The 21,560-nt window shown below is 35.3% G+C and overlaps 1 protein-coding gene, 2 long non-coding RNA genes and 1 other non-coding gene across 4 annotated transcripts; 3 read left to right on the top strand and 1 right to left on the bottom strand.

Annotated features, from left to right (window-relative positions):
* Positions 1–1,366: 1,366 nt before the first annotated feature.
* LOC123988460 lies at positions 1,367–16,172 on the top strand. Its single transcript, XR_006830089.1, has 3 exons — positions 1,367–1,411; positions 14,200–14,330; positions 14,782–16,172. It is a non-coding gene; the product is annotated as an uncharacterized LOC123988460 (long non-coding RNA).
* Positions 3,742–3,862, top strand: LOC123988503. Its single transcript, XR_006830120.1, has one exon. It is a non-coding gene; the product is annotated as a 5S ribosomal RNA (ribosomal RNA).
* Positions 5,328–11,747, bottom strand: LOC114878877 (cytochrome P450 6a2-like). The gene is made up of 5 exons (XM_029193148.2): positions 10,701–11,747; positions 9,225–9,753; positions 7,744–7,965; positions 6,332–6,583; positions 5,328–5,680 (listed from the first exon to the last, which is right to left on the bottom strand). Exons 1-5 carry the CDS (start codon positions 11,034–11,036, stop codon positions 5,511–5,513), a joined length of 1,509 nt encoding a protein of 502 aa, XP_029048981.2. The 5' UTR covers positions 11,037–11,747; the 3' UTR covers positions 5,328–5,510.
* Positions 16,173–16,635: 463 nt separating the features above from the next.
* On the top strand, positions 16,636–17,475 carry LOC114878875. The gene is made up of 3 exons (XR_003789815.2): positions 16,636–16,952; positions 17,061–17,291; positions 17,377–17,475. It is a non-coding gene; the product is annotated as an uncharacterized LOC114878875 (long non-coding RNA).
* Positions 17,476–21,560: the final 4,085 nt, after the last annotated feature.

Raw genomic sequence — 21,560 nt, forward strand, 5'->3', positions numbered from 1 at the left:
TCAACGAAACTAAGAGTACTCTATCAGCTCCTTGGTCTTATATACTTTGGAAACGTTATTTTGCAGTTGCGTCATCCCTATCTGCCAAGTGAAGTGGCGGGAAACATCGTACTAAGAGTGATACAGCATTTCTTGAAGTAGAGATTATTTTATTACTGGACATCACAAATGATTGTAAAATTTTTTGGAAACTGACGATATTTAATGAATTAAAATTATTTATTTTCCTACTGCAATTTTTCATGAATTTCTTTGATTAACCCTAAAATGATCGAGTCTTGTAGGTAACAATTTTGTCTAATACTTTCCTCTTGTTTTTAGAAACTCTTCAGCACTAATCCTCAAAGCATAAGTGGAAATATATAATTTTCTGGAAATTCCTTAGACAAGAAATATAATATATTTTTATTGTAATATATTCTAACTGGTGGGTCCTCCTTGGTTTGGTTTTTCTAGGGTTAACAGAAAAATACTGTACTTTTTAAGCAACATTTTGGTCCACATCGTGATCTTTTTCCAGCTTTACCGTTATTACATATTTTAGGCAGGGCTGAATTAAAATTTTGAAGGTCCCCTTGGATGATATAGTTGGTTTAAAAGTCAAGATTTACCTAATTGTTGAACCTACAATTGAATATGACAATGCATGCTACTCTGCTTTATCGTGCGAGAAAGAAGAGAGAGGTGTACGAACTGCGTGCACATTAGAACGAGTATCTACGCGTTTTCTGTATGTCGGAAAATAGTGTACAAGGAGGTGGTCTGATCTCATTTTGTTATCTGATAATACAATTACATAGATCTTACTTCAGCACACTGTTAATTTTACATTTATAAATAAAAGTGCTTTTACATATTGGTTCTGAGTGTTAAATGATTGTTAGATAAATTCGGATTGTCTCGATGTTATCTAAAACATATTTGTGGAATCATTCGTGACTAACAAGTAAAGAAATAGTCATATCTCCGGTTGACATTGTTGGATTCCAAGGGATTAAACAACACGTAGAGAATACTCATACTTAGAAACGTTTATTATGAAATGCGCACTCGAGTAGTAGGTACTGATATCTGCTCTGGTAAAGCTCTGTAAGCTTTTTATATACTATTGGTGGAAATTGGATAGTTGTAGGGATGATGGTTAAGGAACAGTGTGACTACGGAAAGGTACAAAGTGCAGGATGAGTGAGGAATAGGGACGATGGTTAGGGTACGAAGTGCAGGATGAGTCAGGAATAGGGGTGATGTCAAGGAACACTGTGACTAAGGAAAGGTACGAAGTGCAGGATGAGTCAAGGTTAGGAATCATGGTTAGGATGTTTGGCTGAGGATGAATCTATAGTGTTTGTGTTTAGTTACGATTAGTGACGTTGGTTATCCAACAACATGTTCGTGACACAACTCAAAAAATGTAAGCGTCAGAGAAGAAGTTGTTTAGAATTTACGTTTTTGAGAATATTACATGCAGGCCTTATTAATCATTATAAAATACTGATGGAAATGACGATATAGCGTTTGCGGCTTTGTTTTCGAGTAATTAACGTTTAAAAATTCGAGTAAAAAGCGCCAAAAACCTGCAATCTGTAAAGCACCGACGACTGAACGTCAGGTCAGTAGGGGTGGGCTGAACTTCGATTTGAGGGACCAAAAATTTCTGGATGAAAAGTATCAAATCTTATAGTTTTTGACCTGAAACATTCGAAAATGCAAGTTAAATGTCCAGGAAACCAATAGTTCAAAAGATACGAGTACATGAAAATGTGTATACTTGGCGTACTTTGACAGGTCAATACGACGCCATATTGTCCAATGAGTGGAGTCGCCGTCGGTAAAACAGAATTATATAAGTGGTGGCCTAAACCCGGTATACCTAAGGTTAAGTTTTTTTTTTTATAAACAATATCCCCTCGGATTTGATAGGAACTGATGGTACTCACACCCAACAAATAGAATCCAAACAAAGGATTGGACGCGGGGAAGAGTCAATATCGCATCGTACTAAGATATTAAAGTACGCCAAGTACACACATTTTTATATACTCGTATCTTTTAAACTATTGGTTTCCTAAACTTGTAACTTGCATTTTCGGACTTTTCAGATCAAAAACTACAAGAACACATAATTTGGACCCGTTAATTTTTGGTCCCCTAAGACGAAGTTTAACCCTGTGTGGATTGCCGGTTTCAGGCGCTTTTTACTCGAATTTTTAAACGTTAATTACTGGAAAACAAAGCCGCAAACGCTATTTCGTCATTTTTGATTTTCGCCTTATTTTGATCCCTAGAATCACCCCTTAAAAAATCTCTCACATGTTGTTGAACACCCTGTAGTGTTAACGGCTGGTTAACATTTGACGATAACGACTACTAAAGCGGAGACGATTATATTAGTTATGTCTGTGTAGACAGAATTTTATGTATTATGCCGGAAATTTTCAATTAATATCTCGGAAACTAAGGCTAATGAGGATATCACTTTATACATATTTGGGTCTTTTTACGCTCTCTCTTCTGTTCCTTCAAATTTTGTGTCTATCAACCACCAGAGACATTCTGATCTAACGCCGAAACCTTAAGAGGTCTTTAATTTCACATACTTTATTATATTTATTTCATTATGTTCTATTGCATTTTAAACTACATTCGTTGCTTTTTATTTTTATGTACACGTAGAGATGAAATATACAGTGTGTTCGATAATAGGAGGAACAAATTTCAGGAGACAATTCTGGGGGTTAAAATAAGACGAAAATCAAGAATGACAAAATAGCGTTTTCGCAGCATTATTCCATAGTTATAAACAAAGATTCCCGTGAAAAGCGCCTAAATCCGGCAATCCGCACAGCATCGAAGTTTGAACGTCGCGTCTGTAGGGGCGTGTACAGTCATAGCCAACAGTGATTGAATACTAGAAGCTCAACACGTACTATTCTGCTCCTCGGTGCTACAATATTGTAATATGACGTGCCGCTGACTATAATAGCTGAATTATTATAGTCGACAAGCTCGTATTAGTTTTAATGAGTATGGTGTGCGTTATAACACTTCTTCCAAGTTAAAAAAAAGGATTTAATACTGAGTAATGAGTTGTCAGCACTTTATATCATATTGAAACAAAAAGGAACATTATATCACGTAGTAAGCTCTCACATTACATTACATTACGTTACATTACATTGCATTGAAAGTTTACGTGGGCACGTCTGCCCAAGATGGCGTTTCAGGGGGCTCCCCTCCTACATATATCGCCCAGTGGTAAGCTCTAGTATTCAATGACTGTCTATGGCTGTACATGCTCCTACTAATACGATGTTCAAACGTCGGTGCTTGGCAGATTGCCGGTTTTAGACGCTTAATTCTTTTAACGTTTATAAAATGATTTTGGGTACACTTCCGTGTTTCACCGCCCCCAAAATAGGACAATATACAGGGTGTTCGACAACAGGTAGGCAAAATTTGAAGAGGTGATTCTAGGGATCACAATATTCTAGGTCATGTATGCAGTATCGTATTTTATACTTTGTGTGTAACGTACATAATATAGCTATCGTAGTGTACCTGTGTCATTTAGGTGTATGCGAAAAATGACGTAGCATAGCATGCCGTTAGTTGAATGCGATAACTGGTTCGGCCTAATTTTCGATGAAGCGTTCACTGTTTTACCGACGCAGAATTCGGAGTTCGGCCGTCACGTTCGCATCACCTGAACCGTTTTCCCCCCTAATAAAATTGCTATTTTCAACTAACGGCCATACGACTTAGGACCACTACCGGTTCTCGTCCGATCACCGAAGTCAAGCTAAGTTCGGCGCGGATAGTACTTGGATGGGTGACCGCTTGGGAACTCCGCGTGCTGTTAGTTCTTTTTTTTTTCTTGAATTGAAACAAAAATTGACTCTCTTCCATTTAATTTTAAATATTGTAATTATACAAATCTTCGAATACAGTTGGATTACCGTGTATACGATAGTTGTCCCTTCGTATGTGCGGTTTGAAACAAGATCCAACAAGACTAGATATCCCTTTGTTTTCAAGGGGTTTTAAGTTTGTGCCTTGATAACGAACACGATCTGCTCTACTTTAGTATAAAAATGTGAAATACATTGCACTGCAACAGTTTAACGCACGTTGATGGTAATAGTAGATTGTTTCGATACCAAAGGCTACACCTCATTACTCATTGTGCAGGCAGTGTCCCGAGCTCAGCCTTGCCGTATTACAGCACTAAGAGGAGCAGCAAGGGAAGGGTGATTCAGCCCTTCTCTCGACAGTAGGCATGTCGGCTTCACTACCAAAATCGGTGGTGCCATCAGGGCCCCTGGTGTCGGGAGTGGGGGCTCCTCATTATTTTATATCTACCATAGTTTTAAAGATATACAGGGAAATATGGAAACACCTATCTATCTTGAGGAGGTGTTTTCACCCTGAAGAAATGAAATTGGGCTAAAAATAAAAATTGCGCTATACTTCTCTAGAGGTCCCCTACGAACCAGCAAAGTTTAAAAAAAATCGGAATTTTCGAATTACTGAACTTCCCTTGTAAGTGTACGAACTCAGGTTTATTGCAGAGCGTTCTTGAGGTTTCGGTCTTAATGCTACATGTCTGTACAGTACTTATTGTTAGATATATCAGACTTGCAACTACGGTCTTGCTAGTAACAACGCGGTGCGGTACGGTTGTACGGTTCGAACCAATTGTACCAATTGTATTATCCTCAAAACCATGAAAATAGGTCGGTTAGAAAATGAATGATTCTAGCTTCTATTCCAATTATTTCGATTCCAATTAAAAAAACAAATTATTGTGTTTATAGAGTTTGTCAATACTTTCCGGCTCCACAGTAGATTCAGAATGTTGCTACTAATGGAACATAACAATTTCCTTATTTTTCACCTAAGTTCAGGAGGGTAGTATTTTTAACTTTATAAGAATCATCTGGTAAGAAACGATGGTATGTTCGGTAGTCGGGGTAAGAGATGGTGATTCATCAACATGTTTGTTGCGTAATTCGCGCAAAACGAAAGAACAATCGCAAAATATCAACGCTATACGAAATATTGATTTCTTATTTTCCCCTCAGAGGATCGAATTTCATTTTCCGTCACGCTTGAGCAACATTATGATATCTTTGAATGTTAAACATATTGTTAAACACAATTGTTAAACATATTATTCTTCAAATCCATTTTTAAACAAATCTAATTTTTATTTAAAATGTTTAAATAAACTATACGCTCGTGTCTCGATTTACACAAATTATCCATTTTTTTGTCCACGAAAGACATTCGCGTAAATGGTCTATTAATACAAAAAAATACTGAAGGAAAAACTTTAAAAAATTCATTTATTTGCCTTTCCGTCATGTAGGTTAAATTAACCATCTCGTATACAAGAGACATCTTAACTTTAAGCTACAAATATACATTCCTTCTATATTGTTTTTTACATCCATAATGTGTAATGACTTACGAAAAATATTTTCAATTTAATGTATGTCAAATAAGTTACATTAACTTTGTACTTTTGTGAACTTCAAGTATATCCCCTCTTTTGGTGCTAATAAAATCGAAGCTGGATCAATTTCGTAAGGAATACTTGTCTTTTCGCAAACGTCCACTTTGTAATTCCGTAGAATTGCGATAAGGCCAATTTTGGTTTGATAAATTGCGAAACGTGCACCTGTAAATAACATGTTCTTTTTATCTAAGATTGAATCCAAGATTTTCACTCCTTTAGATACGGGTTGGCTAATAAATATGTAATTAAGGTGAGAGGCGAAAGAACTAACATTAAACTCATATGCACACATCAATACCACACTGCACACCCTCAACCCCGTTCCTCACACGAAAAGAGATGTGAAGTACGATCATGCAATATTCACTTGGTCTACCCTTAATAATGCTAACACTAGCGGGACTATATCTTTGATAGCTCATAACTTAGACAACTTTTATAAGAAAAAGGTTGCAATAGGGGTTTGAATAAGTCTCGCAGTCGCATTTAACACTGTATGACCAAAAATGGGGTGTTTCATTTAAAAAAATCATGCTGACCTTGACGTGATCTTTCCCCCTTCTCTTAAGATCAAACGGATAAAACCTTCTGATAGAATTTTTAAAACAAAAACTTTTGTCTGATCCATTAAAAAAAAAATGGTTCGTTTCTAAGATATTTTACCGTTCCGGGAGTTTTGACGGACCCTATATAATTAATTATTTGAATAGATAAAAACTTTCATTTCCGTTTTTATTTAAGGTGGATGTCTATCGAAAAAAGATGTTGCGATTCTATAGTTTCTAATAGTAATAACAAATTTTTTCAACTTACCAACGCAATTTCTTGGTCCATCACCGAATGGTAAATAGTGCATGGAATGTCGAGCTGCAATAGCGTCTTCATTGAACCTTTCCGGATCAAAAGAATCAGGATTTGGATAAATATCAGAATTTCGTTGCAAGGCAAACACTGGGATCCAGACTGTTGTACCCTTTGGTATTGAAACCTTAGTGCCATCAAAAGTGTAGTCTGATATTGCATTTCGAAATAGTAATGATCCAGGTGGGTACATTCTTAACGTTTCTACACGGATAAATTATATCATTTTTATATTTGATAAGGTATATTTAAGCATTAATATCAGGGATGCTCAGCGAGTAGTAATCCGGGGCTCGGGCGCCCGCATAAGTATTTGCACGCATCACTGTTACAGGCTCGAGGTACTTCCGTTCGTGACGAGATGGCACGTGCGATCATTCTAGTGTCTAGAATCTAGGGTGAGGGGATGCCAGTGACTACAGATTCAACTTGGGTCTGTAGTCACTGGGGACTCCCTGTTGCCCCGCTCGGCTCGATTGATTTCCAGCGCTGTCCTACGATCACAAGATGTCTCGCGGGAGGGCACCGCGGTAACAGGGGTAGTACGCACACGCCGACTGACCCCTTAGTTTTATACGAGTCTAAATAGTATATGTGACCGCTTCGACAAATACCAAAATTGCGCGAGTCATATTTCCTGCAGTTGGATTAGAGAAGGGGTGGGTTCTACTTAATTCAACCACTTAAACCCGCATACCATCCAAGTGCCATCTCGTCACGAGTTCACAGTACGCTTTCGTCTTAAGCCTCGTACTCACTTGAGCATTTTTGCCCGAACGAACGCTTTCGGCGCACGATTGCCCTGTAAAGTACGTGGCTTTAGGCGAGAATCGTTTGAGAGTGGATAGGCTGCTTCGGCGTTACATATGTACTGTCGAGAGATGGAAAGTACATAATCGGAACGGAACAGGGGCAAAGGGAGCATTTCGCACGTTCCGCCCTGTCCCCACGTTTGATCCTCGCGTTAAGAGTTCGCCGCAACGCTGACTTCGTACCATCTCGCTTTGTCGCAAAGTCTCATTTTTCTTCTTCGTCAGGCGACGCGATTAGTGTGTGATCGCATCGGCCAATAGCGGGCAATAATCTAGAATGCATGTGCGTGAGGCGTGATGTACCGACTCCAACCAATCGTACCCGCATTCATTTCCCTAATGTACTTTCCATCTTCCGACGGTACACTGCAAATCGCCATTATCGATCGCCGAGTGGAGACAACGATGCCCGCAATAAAGCCGATGGCATTCAAGCGCCCGTGTATTTAACTTGTTTGAGCGTCTCTGATTTATACCATAACTGTATGTACGTAGTTCAAAAACTATTACAAACTGTTATTTTTTTATATTTCGTAAAACTTTCATACCTACCTTTAAATACTTTATCTAAATATTCCATTTCTTTTACAGTCTCGTATTTCAACTCTCCTTTGTCTTTAGAGCAGTACTCCATTATTTCTTCTCGTAGTTTATTTTGTATATCTTGATTTACAGCTAATTCATAAAGAGCATTGCTAATCGTCGTCGATGAGGTTTCATAACCCGCCGCGAAGAATATAAAAGCTTGTGCAGTCAGTAAAGAGTCCGTCAGTTCTATAAAATGTTATTAATAATAGATGTATCCAAGACATACCGTTTGGGTCTCGATTTACTCAAATTCCGCTGTTCAAAAATTAAGATCAGGCATGACTGACTTCTTTTCCGCCAAAAACATACGATCCCCACTATTAGTCAATTAACTGACAAATAGATCCCCTTGTCGAGAGTTAATACATGCTCCTAAAATTCTGCTACTGATTAACTATTTCATGTATCTTTTGTGCTAACCTGGATATGCGTAACAATACCAAATTGATTTAGCCAACTTTTTTCTTGCAATACGTATCTATCTTACATATATTTTGCATATATTACGTATGTATGTGTTTAAAATATATTTTAAATATATAAACATAAATAAATAACCAAGGAGAAGGGAATAATTGAAATTGAGTGATAAGGAGCGCCGCGAATCGCATATCACTTCTGCTGCTACTTCTGAGCGACTGTTATTATGCGCATGCGCAGCGCGATTGGGAGGGGAGAATTACGAGTCCATATACAGGGTGTCCCAGAACTCGCGTTGGTCCCGTGAAGGGGTAGTAGCTGGGGTGATTCTGAACAACCTTTTCCTTTCCCAAAATGTTGGTTGAAGCTTCGTTTTTTAATTATTAACGAAAAACACATGCCAATCAGAGCGCGCGTAGAGTGTGCCCTCACCATGAGAGCGTTAGCTCTCAGCCGCGCTCGGTCCTGGTCGTGAACAAATGCAGTGGCATAGTGTGGGTATCGAGAGAAGTGTGCGACAAATGTTACTTCTTCTTAAATTAAAAACAAATATGGAATTAGTCGCACACTTTCATCGATATCCACGTTGTGCCAGTGCGTTTGTTCTCGACCACAGTCGAGCGAGAGCTAACGCTCTCGTGGTTGATCGCGCGTCCTACGCCTACTCTATTTGGCTAGTTTTTTCGTTAATAATTCAAAAATAAAGCTTCAACCAACATATTGGTAAAGGAAAAGGTTGTTCAGAATCACCCCATCCATCTCCCATTTCATGATGTTACAGGAATTATGAGAGACCCTGTATAACAGGTACGGTAACAGGCCATGGAGTAGTTAATAGTGAGGAAACTGGCAGACTATAAGTTGGAGTTGCACGATCGTAGCGGGAAAGAAAGTGTTCAGGTCTAGCTCAGCGGGGATATGGTTCGCGAGTCTCCAGTTAGCCATACCTGATTGATATTAATTAATCAACGAAATTGAATTTCATATAATTAATAATCAAAATTTTTATATCATTTCATACTTACCGATATTGTTCAGTTTCTCTGGATGTGCTTTAAGATCCATAAGCATATTGATGAAATCTGGTCTAACGATATCATTCTCTTGTCTGTATTTTATGGTGTCTGTAACAGCTTTGATGAAGAATGAGGATAATCTCCTTTCGGGTATTATATAACCAAGCAAATCGTACAGCTTAGGGAAGAGTTGTTTCGTTTGGGTTCGAAAGACGTTTTCGAAAGACGATGTATCGAAGAATTCTTTACCCTTTTGACGGAATTCGCATCTCTCGTCTGCTAGTGCATTCATTTCAATTCCAAAAGCACAACTACCAATCACGTCAATCGTGAATCTTGCTGTTAATTCTCGACATTCTAGTGGCTGTCCTTTTTCAACCTCTTTCGCCAAATATTTTTCCAAATGTTGCGAACATTCAATTATGAGATAGAACATTTCCTTCAATTTCCCAGATGTAAATATGGGAGAGATCCTCGTTCTCAATGGTCGCCATCTTTCTGCTTCTAAGTTGAAGAGATGTGTCGAGAGTGGCTCTGTCTGTAAATGTTCAATAAAAAAAATTGCATCATGTTAAGTTCGTACTGGTACACTTAACCTTTCTACAGCTCTGAATGGCAAAGTATTTGAAACAAAAAGTAAAATTAATTTTAGAAATTATTTTCTTGAATATATTAGGTTGGATAATTTGAAATAATTATGTGTTTTCATGTGTGTTGATACGCTATTTAAAATATTCATTTGCAGTTGTATTTTTTTGTATGAACGGGATAAATGTAAATTTAGAAATACAATAAACTCTTGTTATATTGCCGTCGACGGGGGTGTAGAAGCGGCAAATTCATCCACCCTCGAGCTTTCATTTAAAGGGTGATGGGCTGATAAAAATGTGTCGTGTTCATAGACTATGATGGCGGAAGGATAGTTCTAGTATGCATTAAAATCCATATCAAATTGTTCACATGGCAATATAACGAGAGTATATATAAATAATTATTAATGTCAATGTGAATTACCTATTATATTTCTGATTAATATTTTCAATAATAATTTAATTTAGTTATCATTGTTACTTCAATACTAATCTTTTAACTTATAGTTATCACTATCAATTAAAAGAGATTTTAAACCACTATCATATTTTAACGAAACTATTTTAATAATTATTTTTAATATTGTTTGTTTAAAATATACCTGTTTCTATCTTACAACATTTCAGAGTAATTCTCCGTGCAAAAATAGGTAGCATTGTATAAAAATAAAAATTAAAAGATCAAGACTTTTACACGAGATAATTTGTAATTGATAGATTATTGTCCGTTAAAATTACGTAAAGGTATTGAACTTAGCTTATGCAAGTATACAGAAAAATAGTAGAAAAGTAATAATAAAAACAATTATGCAGGTAGCTCTAATAATTTGCTCACTCGCTGTACTTTAGTATTATAATAATGGATTCATCATTACTAATTACAATTTATACATACCTTCTCATAAACAAGACCACCTCGATTTGCAAATTTTGAGAAATCTCTAATGAGAACGTGTTTGATAAGCTCTGGATCATTCAATATAAGACTTGGTTTCCTCATTAAATAAAACCCGATCATTGGTTCATTTTTATATTGATCGTACGCTGTTTTTATATAATGACGTAATGATATGTTAGAAAATGTTAAATCCTTAGTGTTTCCAAAGAATGGTATCGGCGTTGGCCCAACTACGCCACGTTTCTTCCAAAAATCAAAGTTTGATATAGCATAATAGTAGAATGCAATAAGTATCACTGCGATAGAGAGTAGAATTTCAAAGTAGCTCGCCATTTTGATTTAATCCACTTGATTTTGCAGTTTCTGAAGATTTATGACAAGAGTTCATGATCTAGATATTTCAAAACTTATAATTCGCAGTAATTTTGTGAATTTGCAATACAATTGCTATTGCAAAAACAAATCCTATCGTTTTAAATTGTTTAAATTATTAAACTATTAAAATCTGTATCGTTTTTATGTTTTTCCTCCATTATTATTTCTTTCTGGATTTTTCTGTACGATTAAATGTTATCTAATTTTATTTGCAATACATTTCAGTGGCATTGAAAAGTGTGTCTACTTCGCCGATTTTTATGATTTTTAGATATGTTATAGGGATTAACATTTTGAACAACTTTTTTACATATAATTTCCACTCGATCTTATTTAATTTACGAGATATTCACTAAAAATTATCAGTACTATTACATTAAATGTTGCCTATATGTGTGTGTCCCTGGCAGGGTATGCATTAGTATTCATTCTTCACTTATCTAATGTTTCTACAAACAACACTCTAAAAGCCGGCAACCGGTTTATATAGCAGTTAGAAAATCAAGTACAATTATTTTCAATGTTTTTGCAGCATGCAGATTTTTATACTGGATCAGGACATGATTATAATATAAAGCGTTCAGGGACTATGAAATCTTAGATGGCCTCATTGGTTGATAAACTTGGTTCAAAAATTGAAATTTATTTTAAGTAAAATTAAATAACATGGAATAGTAAAGAAAAATGAGTAAATAAAGGAAAAAAGGTTAAACAAATTTATTACATATTTTTTGACATACTAATGAAAGGTTTAGAAGGGGGTACCCTAGAAAGTGGAATGGATAGCTGCAGCCCCACCCCTCCTCCAGCTCCCATTAACCTGGCATTGCAGTTGATAATTTCTAATTAACAATTTTCTAGCTAATGTAAATATGTATAAAAAATATAATAGAAACGTAATAGTTCAAATAGACGTTTAATAAATAATTTTTAATAATAAGATTTCTAATAATTAATTTGATTATTCACTGTAAATGATTAAGAAAAATGTGAAATGAGGCACAAAGTAAATTTTTAAAAAATTGTATTTACCCAATATGCTACTCAATTGTATATTACACTAACTTTCTATTACACATTACATACACTTTTACCACTTATTAAACTCAATTAAAAAAGTAGAAGCTATTTTATAAATTCACGGATTTTTTTAGAAATTGTCAATAGATATTTAATATATTTAATGACACTTATTATTAATTCTATGCTATCTAAAGAGAGTAATCAGTACTGATTGAAGAAGGCGCACTGTAGAACACTGTTTCAACGAACCTAAGAGTACTCCATCAGCTTCTTGGTCTTATATACTTTGTAAACGGTACTCACTGATGACTACGTAGTTGAGTCTTCCCTATCTGCCAAGTAAAGTGGCAGACAACATCTTACTAAGCGTGACACAGCATTTCTTGAACTTGAGATTATTTTATTATTCGACATCACAACTGATTATTACATTTTTTGGAAATTGACGATATTTAATGTATATTCATATTAAAATTATTTTCCTACTGCAATTTTATATGAATTTCGTTGATTAACCCTAAACTGATCGAGTCTTATGGGTAACAATTTTGTCTAATATTTTCCTTTTTTTTTAGTAACTCTTCAGCACTAATCCTTAAGCATAAGTGGAAATATATAATTTTCTGGAAATTCCTTAGATAAGGAACATAATATATTTTTATTGTAATATTTTCTAACTGGTGGGTCCTCCTTGGTTTGGTTTTTCTAGGGTTAAAGGAAAATACTGTACTTTTTATGCAACATTTTGATCCACATCATGATCTTTTATGATCTTCAAGGCCGAATTAAAATTTTCAAGGTTTCCTTATTTTTTCCATAGTTATAAACAAAGATTCGCGTGGAAAGCGCCTAAATCCGGCAATCCGCACAGCATCGAAATTTGAACGTCGTGTCAGTAGGGGCGTAGTATTGTTAGTACACTAACAATAAGTCCCATCGAAGTTGTCGCAGTGAAGTTGGCGCGCTAACGCCGCCGCGGCGTAAATGCGTTAGCGCGCCAACTTCACTGCGACAACTTCGATGGGACTGAGTGTACATTGAGTTACATTGAACTTGTCGCAGTGAAGTTGGCTACAAATTCACTAACGCATACACGCAGCGTCGGTGAGCCAATGGCGAGATCGGTTCACCGACGCTGCGGCGTGAACGTGTTAGTGAATTTGTAGCCAACTTCACTGTGACAAGTACATTGCAACTTGGTGTACAGTCATAGCCAACAGTGATTGAATACTAGAAACTCAACCCGTATTGTATGCGTCTACTAAGTTGAGACTCGAGGTGTGAAACGCTCCCCCTACTCCTCACCTCGAACCCTCGTCTAGTAGTAGTAGTAGTAGTTTCTACTAGTAGTTGTAACCTAGAGAGCGAATAGCGAGAATGCGTGTGGGTGTCTTAGCCTGGCGCATCTAGCTCCGACCAATCAGTAGGAGTCTCAACTTAGTGGGCGCGTACAGTACTATTCTACTCCTCTGTGCTACAATATTGTAATATGACGTGCCGCTGACTATAACAGCTGAATTATAATAGTCGACAAGTTCATATTAATTTTAGTGAGTACGTACGGTATGCATTGTACCACTTCTTCCGAGATTAAAAAAACGATTTAATACTGAGCAACGAGTTGTCAGCACTTTATACAATACTGTAACAAAAGGGAACATTATATTACGTGGTAAGCTCTTACATTACATTACATTACGTTACATTACATTACATTACATTACATTACATTACATTACATTACATTACATTGACGGTTTACGTGGGCACGCCTGCCTAAGATGGCGTTTTAGGAGGGCTTCCTTCCTATATCGCCCAGTAGTAAGCTCTAGTATTCAATGACTGTTAGCTATGACTGTATATGTTCCTGCTGATGCAATGTTCAATCGTCGGTGCTACGCAGATTGCCGGTTTGAGGCGTTCGATTCTTTTAACGTTTATAACTAATCGTAAAAAAAGATTTCGTCATTTTTGATTTTCGTCAGATTTTGACCCCAGAATCATTTCTTATAATTTGTCCCAACTGTTGTCGAACACCCTGTATAACAGGCGGAGTCAAAGATTATACTGAACCAATTTTTATGATTTTAAATTGCAGCTTACATGGCTGGACGGAGCACTCTCCTGACTTAAATTAATCAGATCAGTAACGAGGGCAGTGAAATATAAGCCGAAAACAAAATTCAATCTATTGTACAAATAGCTAATCAGGACTTCAGCCTAAAGCGCGTAATTATTTTATGTTAATTACTTATTATAGACCTATTACGCAGTGAATGACTATAGTGACTGGTAAATATTTAGAATAAGGGAACCATCTCCGATTTCCGTTCATTAATTCCCACATATGTTTTCGAAGTACCTAAAAAAGTCCGTCCCAAAGGGGTTTGGGAGGCGAAGCCCCCCAAAACAACAGAGGAGATCCTAGTTGCGATTTATTCACTCTTGGAAATATTGACAGTAAAACGCGTTATTTTCGCAAATATTTCGAAAACTAAAAAAGTCCGACTATTATATGTATAGGAAAAAGTTGTTCAGAATGACGACCTTGACAACATATTTCAAGGTGATCGAAATCGGAGGTGGCTCCCTTGTTCTAAATATTTACCCACAGTCACAAAATAAAACAGTACATATATTTTTTGTATTGCATAATAAATAAAAATCACATACGTAACAGGTTACATATCAATCAATAGCAAAAGAAAGGTAAAAAAATTGTTACAATTTTTTTAATGGGATATTTTGGCGGAATACTTCCACTAAATTCACGGAGCACCAATGAACCACTGGAGTATTGTGTTGATTTAAGTGAGCATGGTGTGCATTATAACATTTTTTCTCCACCGAGATTAAAAGAAAAATACTGATTGCTACGCAATGATTTGTCAGCGATTAGTTATATGTATAGCCGTAGAATCATGCTGGAGCACTGAGGAACAGGAAAACACGAGTTAAGCTTCTAGTATGAAATGATTGTTGACTGTGACCAGTGACTACAGATCTAACAAGACTAAACATGCCTTTGTTCTGGAAGGGTCGTGAATTTGTGCCTCGAGAACGAACGCCATCTGCTCTATCCTAGTACAAAAATGTGAAACACTTCGCACTGCAACAGTCTACGGCACGTTGACGATAACGGAAAATTGCTTCGATACCAACAGCTATATCTCTTTGGTCAGTGTCTCGAGCTCAGTGTTGCCATATCTCTGAAGAGCAAGAAAGAGAATATGTGTAACAAGATAAAAAACGAGACAGAATATGTCAAAAGGATGCCGCGAGATCTTTTATACACGGATGAAAGCAGATATATGCTTGTGTGAAGTGCAAACACCAATTGCCATGCATATGGAAACAGATGTGGCAACACTGCGAACGTACTATACATGTATTCGTTTCTTCAGTCGATAAGGTAGTTGTGCCATGCATGCTCTAGCAAGGTGTGGTAAGAGAAGAACTGATAAAACAGACACAACTGTTATACCAATTGTGGAAACCCAACCTCACCTTGGGGTACCGGGTACTCCAATAATGACGTCCCAGCGGTAACAAAGGCATGTTTAGTCTTCTTGGATCTGTAGTCACTGCTGTGACTGTACACGCTCCTACTGACAAGAAGGGGCGCGACGTTCAGTCGTTGATGCTGAGCAGATTGCCGGTTTCAGGCGCTTTTCAATCGAATCTTTTAACGTTAATAACTTAAAAACGAAGTCGCGAACACTATTTCGTCATTCTTAATATTCATCTTATTTTGGCTCCTAGAGTAATCTCTTAAATTTGATCACTCCTGGTATCGAACATTTGGTATAGTGGTAGATTTCAGAAGCAAAATATATTTTGATTATTTATTTTGAGAACGTTCTTAATGTAATGAATACTAAAGACTTGACATAAAATTAATACAGATGTTAATTACATATATATTGTTTAGAGTCTAGACGTGCCCCTTTAAGTATTTTGTATTATAGAAAAACTTTAATTCTAGAAATACTATTAATTAATTTGCAAAATTCTAATTTTAAAAATATTATACGCTAAAACGATGATGGTTTTAACTTAGAGCGGGTTACAGTCAAAGGGTTAAGTATTATTTCAAATGTTACCAAATGTTATCAAAAATATTTATTAATAATTAGGTGAAACTAATAGCTCGATAAAACAATATTATTTTTTACACAACTGATCATTTTTTTAAGTTTCTAAAATTGAAAACGGGTAATGGAAAATTTTTCTTTTTGTTAAAGAAAAAAAAGTGATAAAAAAACAATTATTTGTTTTAAAAAAGAATATAAATAGAGTAATTAAATGTTATTTAAAACAAGGTATAAATAAATTTATATTTTAGGAACAAAACAATATCAACAAGCAATGACGTGTAATAGGGTGAATGATGTATGCCCTTTCAATTTAATCATTCCTTTCAAAAACAAGTATTACCATGTTCACTTCCCAGAGGAATTAAGAAAAAGAAATCGAGCAAGTGAACTGAAATCTACCTACCGAAAGAGATATCAGGCTTTCTTCCCAGCAATTTGTACCGCAGCTTCCAGACGCGAAGAAAAATATCAATTACCATTTATGACGTGTCTTCGTGCGAATCGAAAAACAAAAAGACAAGGAAAAGAAGCGAAACCTTTGCTGACAGTGTGTTCTGTCATTTGTAGTCGCTGCATGTCGTATTCACGATGTAAACTATACTGAATGGGTTCCTTTCCATCTCGTCTCTCGCCTTTGCATGGCTTCGACGACAACCGTCTGTATCCGCAACTGAACACACAGGATGTCTCGTTTGAGAATATAAATATGAGTATCCCACCTCTGACGAAAAAAAGATCTTTGCCGTTTCAAGTTGTACGTCATGTCACGTGTCGTTTTTCTTTTAAGATAGATAGTAACGCGAAAAGAACAGTGATGTATACATACGTGAAACTTTAATCATTGAAATGTTTATTCTTACAGAAGAGCAGTAGAGGTTTATATTGCAATTAGGCTGACAATAAAAATTCAATTAAACATAATTCGAATTTTTGTACGTATTGAAGTGAAAACGTAAAATAGAGAAAAATTGTAATTCAAGGGTGCATTTCGCTTATACACATAAAATAACATAAAATAAAGCTGCAATAAAGCTATGTACCAGAGATTCTCAATCAATGGCATGCGTACCTACATGGAAAATACTGTCCAACAGTCAGTTAACGTTGTGCTTCTAATTATGCGTTTCTTATAGTGTTTTGTGCGATGATTATGAATCTGCAAACTATTTTTGTTTTAGGCACACAGGATTCAAGGAAAGGAACCCTTAAACAGAGGAGCCTAGATTAACCGAGACCCAAACTTACAAAACATATACAAGGATATTAATCTAAAGTGAAATGTAATTTCATATATTTTAAAGAAACCGTATAAAATACAATGAAAATAATATGAAGTACAAAATTATATGAATTAAAATTGTGGCTCTCTTCATGGTCTGCCATCCGAGGGTTAAATAAGAGGAGTAGTAGACTTTTCTTCTTCTACATCATCATTTTCTGTAAGAAAAGCTGGGATACTCAGCATTGTACGTAGACATCGCTATTAATTTAATAAATTAACAAGATATAGGGTGTCGTGCACCTTCCGCATCCTCGTTAAACCTTTCGGGATCGAAAACCTCGAGATCTGGATACATGTTAGGATCTCTGTGAAAATTTAGAAAATGTTAGGATTTCTGTAAAATTTAGAAAATATTAGGATCTTTGTAAAATTTAGAAAATGTTCGAATCTTTGTAAAATTTAGAAAATATTAGGATCTTTGTAAAATTTAGAAAATGTTCGGATCTTTGTAAAATTGAGAAAATATTAGGATCTTTGTAAAATTGAGAAAATGTTAGGATCTCTGTAAAATTTAGAAAATATTAGGATCTTTGTAGAATTTCGAAAATGAAAATAATATGAAATACATAATTACATAATTTAAATTGTAACTCTCTTCGTCGTCTACTGTCTAAAGTCTAAGGGATAAAACCCGGTTTTCGTGGTCAACACTTCCGTGGCTGAACCCGCGCGCTGTACACGCTGTGATTGATCGGTGCTTTTCGTTAATAATTTAGAAACTAAGAAAAAATTTGTTTAGGATGACCCCAGCTACCACCCTCTGGAAAGATGCCTACCTGTAGCCGAATACGCTGTATAAATACAATCCTTTCTTGTTTACAGTCCCTGGCCATCGAATTAGGACCATTACAAATTTTCAGCATTTTTCACGTTTTCCGTAAAATTAACAGGCCTGTTCAAATTGTAATGATGTAATTTATTAGCTTCTAACATAATACACTACTACTATACATAACGCTATTAACACATGTTAATATCTCGTATTTCCACCCTTTACTTTGATAACAGCTTTATTCTATGCTTTTTATATCTTCGTTATTTTCCCAAATATCTGTAATTTTTGTCTTCAACTCAGATAATGTGATGCTTGGAGAGTTGTATACAAGTCCTTTGAGTATGCTCCAGACAAACACTCATCGCCTACATAATTTTATTTTCATCACAATAGTAACAAATCTATTGCTATGTATACCTGGTTATCAATGTATTTAGTAATAATTTGAATGACCTAAGACATACTATTATAGTCATAAAAGTGAAATTTTCGTACGTAGTCCTAATTCGATGGCCAGGGACTGTAGTACAAAATTCATGCTACTATTTCAAGCATTTAAAACACTGGATCCAGTCCCTCAAATCAGCATGTTTCACTACATCCTGGACACATTATGATATCGTTAATTAACATAAACTTTTATTTAATGGTGAGTGCACTATCTTATCTCTGCCATCTTATTTCATGTAGGTTATGTGGATAAATGATGCAAGCAACTTATAATTCGCTCGCTATAATCATGTAATACATTGTGGGTAATTAGTCTAGTGGAGCGACACATTAGTTATAATTTTAAGTAATTAGTTTGTTCTTGAAATTAATTATTGGACTCAAACAAAGCTTAGTATGCATATGTATATGTATTACAAATTCATTATGAATTTATAAAAATTGATTTCCAAATGCAATATTTTATTATTAATACATTTGTACTGCAGCTGAAAACATAGAAGTTCAATTACCATTAAAATAATTTTAACATTTAGTTAGCGTTTATATTTTATTTTTATCAATGTATAGTATAATATAAAGATAAGATATGAATAATTATTAGCATTATTATTTTGTTTTTAAATTATTTTTAATCATTAAATTTACTTCTTCAGTTTATTGTAATTAATAAATATAAGTAATTTCACCGCTTATCACGACAATCTGATGAGCTACAAATAAAAGATACGCTTTTTGTTTATTCATAAATCATAAATTAATGAAATAGTAAATTGTAGTTTCATACAGATCACTTGCTAATTATATTACTATAAAATTAATGGCACAATTTTACTGCATACATTTTTCGAAGAAATTTAACAATGTATGAAACAGGAAAAGAAAGTAATAAATATTTCAACTTATTGCAGAAAACAAGAAGTTGTTTTCTCTTTTGATATTTGTATCATATAATTTGAAGGCTGCCTCCGTTTGTATAAACAAGTAAATAAACAAGTTTATCATAGATTAAATGTTTCGAAATATCATAAAAACAAAGATATCTTCATTGATCGTTGATAAGGAGAATCCATTGATATAAAATTTTCAGTAGATTTTTGATAAGATTGTTTTGACAAATGCTCTTATTTTTGACATACATAATTGCGTGCTTTCCATAATTTTAGTCCAGTAAATAATTAATGATCATAATTTATAATTTATGAATTTGTTACATATTTGTTTACTGATTATTGAAAAACGATAATTTTTTTTTTATTTGCAAACTTCATTTATTAAGGAATGTATAATTAGAATAGCATGTAGCTTAGTCATGTTATTATCTTAGATCCGTCGATCTTGATAAGCAGTAAAAAGATCTTATAACATGTGTATCTTGCATGACACTGTACTTTTATAAGCGCCTTTTCGCCCAGTATCTTTGAAGTGTTTCAAAAACAGACCAAGAAAGATACACCTATTATTTTCTCTTCCTTTTTCTCAGAATCTACTGCAGCTATCAACTTCAAATTTTTACAGCATGTAGAATCATACTAAATGTGTATTTTAGCCAAAACGAACCAATCTTGTCAATGTTGGGCCTTTCTTGTACTTTTACCTTTATCTTAGAAGATGCTGCCAACCTAGCTGTAGCCCAAATTTCAAAAAAGTCTTTATCTAAAATACGTGTCACCTTTAGTAATGTAGAACCAAATGTCACTAATCGAGCCATTAAAAAACAAGGAGTTCGGATAGTTTAATTTAAAATTATATAAATTAAGTTAAACTCATAATTTGAATGTTAAATGATATACAATATATATTATATAATCATACTATATTTATTCATTATTCAATTTTAATGAACTAGTTCAAAATTTTTAAATACTTTAAAAATGATTCAACGCGAGGGCATTATAGGACCTTATTTTATGCGAGTGACTTACTGATGCTAGATTCTACGCGCATGCGCGAAAAAATAAGTCCCATCTAACATCACTGTCCAGGGTCTATATGAGGAAGAGGGGGCATCACCATTTTTTCTAGGGAAGCCTGATTTGACCGCAACTGTACAACATCAATCATAGTGTCCGTTCGTCTAGTGAAAAAGCATTGATTTTGGAGTCCAAGTTTAACCGCAGTAAATATCATAAATCTAATTATTTAATAAAAGCGTTAAAATAATTAATATAATCATCTGATAAAAGCTTTGGATGAAGTTCCGAATACGACCGGTCGCCGATCAAGATGAAATTTTGAGGGGGAGGGGGGAGGGGACTCCAAATATAAAGCATCTTCGGCTTCCTATTAGTTTCCGAGATATTAATTAAAAACTTTTGTACAATACATAGAATCCTTCCTATACAGACGTAACTAACACAACCGTCTTCGCTGTCTCTTGGCTCTTTCTCGGAAACTAATAGGAAGCCGAAGATACCACTTTATATTTGGGGTCCCCTCCCCCCTCCCCCTTCCCCTCAAAATTTCATCTTGATCGGTGACCAGTCGTATTCGGAACTACAGCCAAAGCTTTAGAATATTCAATAATTTGTTTGAAATTACAAAATACACTAGACGAACGAACGCTATGATTGATATTGTACCATTCAACCGCCTTTACGTACCGCTGGTTGAGAACCGCTATTATATACGAATGATTGCGCGTGGATCCGAGAAGATAAAGGACGTACGTGTGAATGGGCGAAGCGTCACCTTGGAAAGGAGTAAGTGTCGAAAGAGTGTCTTATCAGCGGCGTAGGTACTATGTAACGGATACTATATGACGAGTATGCAAATAGGTAGCGTTTACGTTAATTTCTGATTCGTTTGCATAAATAATCAAAACGTAGAAGAGATCTAGAGCGCGATAATTTAAT

The sequence above is a fragment of the Osmia bicornis genome, chromosome 14 (assembly GCF_907164935.1).
Source record: "Osmia bicornis bicornis chromosome 14, iOsmBic2.1, whole genome shotgun sequence".
Lineage (NCBI taxonomy): Eukaryota > Metazoa > Arthropoda > Insecta > Hymenoptera > Megachilidae > Osmia > Osmia bicornis.